At 52.6% G+C, this 8,511-nt stretch overlaps 3 protein-coding genes across 3 annotated transcripts; 1 reads left to right on the top strand and 2 right to left on the bottom strand.

The window, feature by feature from the left end:
• Positions 1 to 322: 322 nt before the first annotated feature.
• CLAFUR5_07934 (Neurofilament heavy polypeptide) lies at positions 323 to 2,981 on the bottom strand (the record flags this gene model as incomplete). Its single annotated transcript, XM_047907082.1, has 9 exons — positions 323 to 1,413; positions 1,618 to 1,644; positions 1,700 to 1,792; positions 1,846 to 1,971; positions 2,019 to 2,108; positions 2,166 to 2,399; positions 2,448 to 2,549; positions 2,608 to 2,865; positions 2,915 to 2,981. The coding sequence occupies 9 exons, from the start codon at positions 2,979 to 2,981 to the stop codon at positions 323 to 325; spliced, it is 2,088 nt and encodes a 695-aa protein (XP_047759822.1).
• A 3,166-nt stretch (positions 2,982 to 6,147) lies between these two features.
• CLAFUR5_07933 (uncharacterized protein) lies at positions 6,148 to 6,534 on the top strand (the record flags this gene model as incomplete). The annotated part of the gene is made up of 1 exon (XM_047907081.1): positions 6,148 to 6,534. One exon carries the CDS (start codon positions 6,148 to 6,150, stop codon positions 6,532 to 6,534), a length of 387 nt encoding a protein of 128 aa, XP_047759082.1.
• Positions 6,535 to 7,296: 762 nt separating this feature from the next.
• On the bottom strand, positions 7,297 to 7,575 carry CLAFUR5_07932 (uncharacterized protein; the record flags this gene model as incomplete). Its single annotated transcript, XM_047907080.1, has 1 exon — positions 7,297 to 7,575. One exon carries the CDS (start codon positions 7,573 to 7,575, stop codon positions 7,297 to 7,299), a length of 279 nt encoding a protein of 92 aa, XP_047759839.1.
• Positions 7,576 to 8,511: the final 936 nt, after the last annotated feature.

Genomic DNA, 8,511 nt, shown 5'->3' with positions numbered 1-8,511 from the left:
TCTTATGTTATAAGACGATGCAATTGAGAGTTTGTACTAGAGACGTACAGCCCCCACGCCAGTCACGACGGTCATACTGTGACTTCATAGTGCATAGGTGGGCTGCAAGCAAGTTTGGGGCATCAAGCACCAGAAGACCATCAAGATCATACGCGGCACTGTAAAGAATGCTACGAACTCTCTTCGTTGTATACAACGTAGCGTGCATGAAGAGAGATATAAAACATTACACTTCCGGGGGGTTCTGTACCCAGCGCCCTACTTGGCCATTCCCTCCTCAGATGCGACCATGAGATGAAGCGTGCTCATGCCAGGTGAGTGCTCAAGCCTTGAATGCCACACGTCTGAAAAGCTTCTTTGATGGGCCACCGGAAACGTATGATGGTGTCGCAGCGGTGGGAGCCTTGGCTGGCATCTTGCTTTCCTCTCCTGTAGGAGCCTCAGCTGGCGTCTTCGCAGCGGTAGGAGCCTTGGCTGGCTTCTTGCTTTCCTCTCCTGTAGGAGCCTCAGCTGGCGTCTTCGCAGCGGTAGGAGCCTTGGCTGGCTTCTTGCTTTCCTCTCCTGTAGGAGCCTCAGCTGGCGTCTTCGCAGCGGTAGGAGCCTTGGCTGGCTTCTTGCTTTCCTCTCCTGTAGGAGCCTCAGCTAGCGTCTTCGCAGCGGTAGGAGCCTTGGCTGGCTTCTTGCTTTCCTCTCCTGTAGGAGCCTCAGCTGGCGCCTTCGCAGCGGTAGGAGCCTTGGCTGGCTTCTTGCTTTCCTCTCCTGTAGGAGCCTCAGCTGGCGTCTTCGCAGCGGTAGGAGCCTTGGCTGGCTTCTTGCTTTCCTCTCCTGTAGGAGCCTCAGCTAGCGTCTTCGCAGCGGTAGGAGCCTTGGCTGGCTTCTTGCTTTCCTCTCCTGTAGGAGCCTCAGCTGGCGCCTTCGCAGCGGTAGGAGCCTTGGCTGGCTTCTTGCTTTCCTCTCCTGTAGGAGCCTCAGCTGGCGTCTTCGCAGCGGTATGAGCCTTGGCTGGCTTCTTGCTTTCCTCTCCTGTAGGAGCCTCAGCTAGCGTCTTCGCAGCGGCAGGAGCCTTGGCTGGCTTCTTGCTTTCATCTACTGTTGGAGCTCCAGCTGGCGTCTTCGCAGCGGTAGGAGCCTTGGCTGGCATCTTGCTTTCATCTCCTGTAGGAGCCTCAACTGGCTTCTTTGCTGGCGGAGCTGTGGCATCAGTTGGAGTCTTTGGCTTAGGCTGGGTTGGCATCTCTTCGGCCCCCTTGCATGAACCACAGGAAGTCTCGGAACCAGTTGGCATCTCCTTGTCTTCGGATTCCTCGGGCTTGGCAGCATCACTTTCCTCCTCGGATCCCTCGGGCTTTTCGGCGCCTTCAGGCTTCTCGGCATCTTCTTCAAGTTGTGTTGCGTCTTCCTCGTCAGGTGTTGCTGTAATCTTGTCAGTCCGATGTCACGTAACTTTGCAAGATCCTGGAGGGCACTAAGCATGCTCAGAACAACGTGAAGTGTGCGACACATCCGCTGCACGAGGCGCTTTACCTCACGATCTCCACAGTCTGAGACACTGCCACGTCCTTCTCAAGTATGGCTAACACCCTTTTGTCTGTAGGGCTTGAGGCAGCATGAACTCACCAGACTGTTCCTCGGTCAACGTTGCGTCTAAAAAATTGTCAGCGAGTCCCGTCGAGGGTATCGTGAGAACATCAAGACCAACCATAGCTTGGTGCTGCCATCTCGGTTGTGTCTGTCTTTGGCTTCCTGGGATCCTCTTCCGGCTGAGTCGCATCTTCCTCTGTTGGCTCTGCTCCTGAACAAATGTTAGCGACTCTCCGATGTGAGATCAAGCCTTACAAAACCAACCGTATGGAGATGCTGCTTCATAGTACCCAGTAGGCTCTTCTTCAGTCTCTGGTGAAGTGATGGCACCGTAGGAAGGCATGGCAGAGTCATCACTAGTTGGAGCCTCAGATTCGCCCATACCTGGGTCTGCAAGCAAGTCAGCATCTATTGGGAATCAAGGATCTTGAACGGACCTTGCTCAGTCGAATCGTCTTCCTCCGGAGGGCAATCTTCTTCGTCTGTACCCGATTCTCCAGTCGATGGCTCGGTTGAATCATAAGAGGCTATAAATTCTGTCAGCCACACTATTTACTAATATGACGGCCTGCTTGTGAACTCACTTGGGTCATCACTGGAGCTAGAGGTACCGCAATCGCAAGAGGAGCTTGAAGCGGAGGACGAGTACGAGGATGGGCTCGGGGAGGAGTCACTGGAGTCGGTAGAGCTGACAGAATCGGTGGGCTCGCTGGACGAAGAGCTTGGGCAAATGCATTGGCCAGAGCTGCTAGAGCCGCCGTAAGATGGAGCGGCACTGTCTGTCGTCGGGTCGGTGGAGTCTGTTGTTGCTTGGTACGCTGTAATAGATCAGCCTCTTGATCTGCTGCCGGATCGCGTAGACTTACATGGCGCAGCAGTGTCCGCTGTTGATTCTCCGACTCCACCATCATGGTCTTGCGATGGGTCTGTTGCTGTGTTGGCAGCGTACGAAGGCCGTCCGCCCGTGCCTATGCGATGCAGCATTAGCCATGAACACAGGTCCGCGCGCCGTGATAGGCGACTTACCACCAGTGCTTGCTACGGGCACAGCTTTACCAGGCTTGGCCCCCTTGGGAGCAGCAGCGAATTTCTGTGCGGCATCGAGACTCTGTTTGGCCGGAGACGAAGCACCGGTAGACTGCTTCCCGGTACTGCTGTGCTTTCCAAACTTGCCCGATCTGCCAGGCTGGCGCTTGTGTGCATGACCGGTCGATAGAGAGAGACCGTAGTGGTCAGCTAGATCACGTTGATGCAACGGTTTGGCGGCTGCGATTGCATTATTGGCTTTTCGAATGTCAGCATCAACATTGCAGGCGAGAATCGATGTCCTCACTGTCGACTGGGAAGGCTGCTGCCGTAATGGCCAAGACCGCAACGACCTGGAACGAAGTGAGCTTCATGATTAATGAAATGAGTGACTAAAAACGAATGTGGTGTGCAGCGTGCGTGGAAACGAGTGTAGTTCGGTCGTATGAAGACCAACGGATGCGGCTTGACATTGAATTCTTCGCCTCCCTTTTGCCCATATAAGTCGTCGTGATCGAGAAAGAGCTGGTTGTTGCTTATTTTATTGCTTGACAAGGGACCCTGTAGGAGTTGTGGGATGCCATCGCTAACATCCTGCCAAGCAATCAAAAAGAAGGTTCACCTAACAATGCTTGCTCCAGTTTTCATCTGCGCTGCCTGGACCGGGCAGGGTGAAGAATAGAGATTACGGGCTCTGGTGGTGGAGTGAGCCGCCTGCCTGAATGGGAATTGCCGCCTTTGGAAGCGACAGCCTCGCGGTGAGATATCTGAAACACTTCGGAACTTCAGCATGCCTCGTTGACTTTCGTGTTGCGTAACATCTACCACGGTCATTTCGGATCCTCAGCATCTCGGTAGCGCGCGGGTACATCCTCTCACGACAAGGATAGTTTAGCTGTCGAAGCGGCGTATATTCCGACACGCTTCCGAGATGCTGAGGATCCGAAATGACCGTGGCAGATGTTATGCAATACGGTACGATAGTCTATAGTCCTCCAATCAAGCATTGCAGGAACAGCGATGCCACAACTCAGACTCTCTGGCGATACACCATCTTTCGGATCCAGACTAGCGCAACGAAGCCGGAGTCTAGCATGTGACACTGAAAGTACATAGCATATGTACCTCTCCTCATGCTACAAGATCTTTAGCCGAAGATCGCGCTTCATGCACTCAATGTCCAGTCCAGTGGAGCTCGGAAGATATTCGCGCGCACCGAGAACCATCAGCCCGATGAGCATGGAAGTGGTCAAAGTTCCCGGATATCCAGCACGACGGAAGGAGACGATCGCGCGACGAACTGCTTCGGGGAAGGGAAGTGCTAGCAGAGCCTGGAAGAGGAGAAATATCAAGCCCACAGCAATGGGTCTGAACTGGCACACTTGTCTGTCGAAGTTGATGAGATCTGCCTCGGGACGGTTGTCTCAGTTGATAGCTCTCGTCCTTTACCACCCGTCGATGGGACTGGTCCGAGCCATAGTCCACGGGCAGGCGAAAAAGTTGATTGCCACCGAGCGCTTCCGAGCGCTTCGACTTATTACTGAAGTAAAAGCCTTTGCCTGAAAGCGCGGGCGTGTAGCTTATTAGCAGTAAGGCCGCACGATACAGTCGAGCCTTGTAGCGCGTCGAGCCCTTGGCTATGCCACCGTTGGACATCATTTTCCAAAGTAATGTTCACCAGACCGCGGCGCCTCGGCTTGGCAGCCCAAACACCACTTGCCATTTAGATCACGGCATTAGTGGTCCCATGCTTGTCCTGTCTGTTGGTCCTATGTTGTCATCTTTGACGTCCACTCTAGAACGCCAACTGAGCATTTTTTGTTTCGCTGTCGAGTAAAACTCATCTCTGCGAATCTTCAACAGGGCGTGATTTTGCCCAGAATCTGAGTCTTGACAGCCATCAAATCTCCTTGACACCATACTGTATGCATAGCGGTCCCGACTTCGAGGTGAAGTCCAGGATGCAGGATGAAAGCTCGAATGGATTATTATGGCAGATGGACTCTTGTCAAGGAAGCAACCATGTTCTTGGCCGGGGTCTTGCTGCTTTGCGCGACTTCCTCGCCACAAGCTTCGCCGCACTCCAGCAATCGCTGCACCCCAGTGACTACTTATCATCAACACCACCAATATTGCTCATATCAACTTGATTCTTTTCCCAATGTGTTCGCAGCTATCTGTTTCTACATTCGGCATACTCATATCGCGTAAAAACACGTTGTGTTGCCGAGAGGTTGGTGTTGACGCCTCGGCATGGGATTTTGGTGAGAGCCCCACCAAAGCTTCATGCGCCCGTGTCGAGATTCACGCGTTTCTTGCTTTCTCACCACCTCACCACATACAACAACACACCATGGAGCCCGCTATAGTGCCCACAGGCTCTCAAATTCTGTATTCGCGATGCTATTCTGAGCAATTTGAGCTACATATCGTGTATTTTGAGCGTGTGTGGCAATTGATACAAGCCAGCAACACCATGTGTCGGAACGCGAGAATCCGAGCTGGGGTGCGGCGATTGCTGGGGTGCGGCGAAGCTTGTGGCGTTGCATCAAACTCTCGTGCATCGCAAATTGCGACTTAGTCAACATCGTCGTCATCGGCACTCCATCGGATCATCCCTTCGTTGTCGACTATACCATTATGGCGGCTGATGCTGGTATCCACCAGGAGTACTCGCTCGTCATCCTCAACACTGCCTGTTCAGGCTGTCCCCACAGCACGTTGTCGTCGTCGATATGAAGCGGCCATCAGTCTCTCGGATCCGTCCACAGGAACGATGCCAGTCACGAGGGCCTGCATACTGTACTTCATGTTCGCAGTGATGCCGATCTAACAGAGCGGACAGGGTATTCCGACAAGACAGATTACAGCTGCGCCTCAGGTCATGACGAGTCGTATGCGCTGACACTCTTCTCTCTGGTGTCCTGGCATCCATGTCTTCCCTCATCAGTACATGGAGTAGAGCGTCCTTCACGTCTTCGTTCGAATGCAGTGGCGTGCTCGAGCACAGCCACTTCCCACGCCAGGTCTCGCGTTCCACAGCAGAATCGATTGCGACATGACGCCTCTCATCAAGATCGCATCCGCAGTCTTGACAACTCCAGCCAGTAGTCGGTGATGTCGATGCATTCCGGGTGGAAAGCGAGATGATCGGCCAGACCAAAAGCCGTAGCAGGCTCCGACAACAAGCCCCATCGTTCGGCAAATGACTTGATTATTTCGACATCAATCGCCTTTCTTCCTGACACACAACACCTCCATCCCAGATATCGCCACTGCGAACGGCCAGGATCTGGCGGCATGTCTGATGTCAGGCGATACTGGAGCGCTCCACAATGCTATCGTTGCAATATGTGATGCCGTCACAGCATGCTCATAGCACGTACTCGAGCAAGAAAGGCCATATAACAACCCGTAGACCTCACAGTAAGTTCAGCAACAGAACAACAACCCGAAAGTCCAAGCAGTCAAACGACCAGCCAACTCTACCAAACAACACCCACCACAATTAAGTCCATCAACGCCGCCTCAACCCTCAAAATGCCTGAAACAACCCACGCCTCCCACGCCACCGACCCAGTGAACAACCCCAAGGTTCCCGGCAAGGTCCAAGAGAAAGCACCCATCGGCGTTGAAGAGGCCCTCCCCAACAAGATCCACGACACCTCCAACCCAACCGCCTCCACCCACAACATTGGCGGACCTGAGAACTCCAAAGTACCGACTTCCGCTGCCCAAGGATTGACTCCAAAGCAAGAGAACAAGGCTCCAGAGAGCGTGCACCCAACGGGCAACCCAGATAAGGTCAACCACAGCCAGGGTCACACGATTGTGCCAAACAAGATTGCAGAGGCGCTGCCAACGAAGGTCGAGCAGAAGGTTCCGGATGCGCTCCATGATACCAGCGGAAAGAAGAGCCACAATTAGGCATGCTGGCTTGAAGTGCCTTTGGCCTGGATGGGTGGAGATATGAGGATGATTAGATGGATACCAGAGACGATGTGATGATTGTACAGTACTGTAGCTATACCCCAGATAGGAGAAATAAGGAGCTATCACGTTCTCTTCTTGCTCTTTGCAAATCTCTCAAACCCGCGCCGACAACGCCACGACAGTACGATGGCAATGTCACAGCTGTCGCACCGAGCTGGCACCTGTCTGTTCGTACCATTCACCAGATTAGTGGAATCACTAGCGCGCAATCCTTAGCGGGTCATCTAGTGAAGGTGAGCACGCTAGGTCCGACATAAGATGGTGCTGCGTTTTGGAACAGCCTCCAGCGTTGGAAGTTCCAACGGAGTATCGCAACCTCGCAACCCCGAAACGCAACGTCTTGCGAGTGGTATAGGCTTTCATCGAGCCCCGCAGATTGCTTGGTCGTCGTAGAGAGCAGTCATCATTGTTGATCAGGCGTTTTGAGATTCTCGGCTTCAGTTGAACCCAGTGTGGAGTCTCTCACGAAGTCCTTATTGGGCAGTGATCTAGACTCGTTGTGAGATGATGATAAGTCTTGGCTACAGGTTTGTGTGTATGGCCTTAGGCAAGTTTGCGGGTATCGAACTAATTGGTATTGCGAACAACGCAGAATCTAGAAGCTCGTTGTGCAAGTATCTTGCTGGAGACCACCTTGTGCCGGGGCTCAAAATGGACGGAACAGATGCCTGCAAGTGAAGGACTTGCCAATGAGCGTTACCACTCATCATCCTCGTCGATGATATCGTTGTTTTCCTTGCCGACCCATTTCCAGGTTCGCCGGTATCCTTCAGGTTCCTCCATCTTCACGCAGCTCTCTACCTTGAGCTTTTTCAACTGGTCGACGGAATCGAGATGCGCTTTGTAAACTTCGGTCACCGCTTCGCGGTGCGCGTCTAGGGGATCGTCCAGCTCGTCCAGCTTAGACCAATAGCTCATCCTGACGACCGTCACTGAGTCCAAGATATCCAGCAACGACCTCAGTTGCTCGCGCATCATGAACGTATCGACGGCTGGGAAACACATGTCACTTGAGAATACCATCGACATTGATCAGGGTCCTCACCCTTCTTGCCAGTTTCTAGTAGGTAGATATAGATAGATAGATTTGTCATTCCCCTGTTCTAGGACCCTATTCGGCCTATACAGGTATATATCTATTGTTATGTACAAAGGGAACCCCGAATAGGTGAAAACCCTTCCCGCCCCCGACTTCTCTATGTCTAGATTAGCTTTCCCTCTGAACGTACGTAGTCCATGTCACTACCCCGTTAGCCCCCGCTCCTAGCCGGTCTCGTCGCGCTACGCCGTGTCCTCTCTTCCTATACTACTCCTACTAGGCGGTACTGTTCTAGCTAGCCCTTCTCTAGTATCTAGTTCGTAATGCGCCGTAGGTCCTTAGCGTTGTTAAGAAGTGCCCTAATCGTCCGGTTCCTCGCCTTTGCTATCCACTCCCCCCTTCCTAGCGACCACCTCGGACAGACGAGGAGTACGTGCCGTACGTTCTAGGAGCGATAGCCGTAGGGGTAGCTAGTATTCGTATATCCTAGAACCTTCCTCTATAATAGGTACCCCTAGAGGCCGATATGTTCGCTTCGTAGTTAGGTTACTATACTACTCTATACCCTCGTAAGGCGGTAGTAGATAAGCTTTAGAGGGTACTTAACCGCGGATTTTATAGCTAACTATTCCTTAGGTTATCCCGCTAGCTAAGGGCGTCTACTATACCCTATAATCTAGTTGTTCTACCTCTCTTTCTATAGTTACTCTATTAACGTTTTCTTACCCTCCTATTATATTACTAGCTATTCGTTCCTAACCCGGTAGTTCGGCTCGTTTCCGGGTCGAATACCCTTATACGCTAGTACTCATTTACGGGCCCTTACGACTATACTAGTAATAACCTCCTGTACTAGGTACTATACCGACTTA

Source organism: Fulvia fulva, chromosome 3 (assembly GCF_020509005.1).
Source record: "Fulvia fulva chromosome 3, complete sequence".
Classification (NCBI taxonomy): domain Eukaryota; kingdom Fungi; phylum Ascomycota; class Dothideomycetes; order Mycosphaerellales; family Mycosphaerellaceae; genus Fulvia; species Fulvia fulva.
Note: the sequence above shows the minus strand (reverse complement) of the source record. Positions and strands in the feature narration are given on the sequence as shown.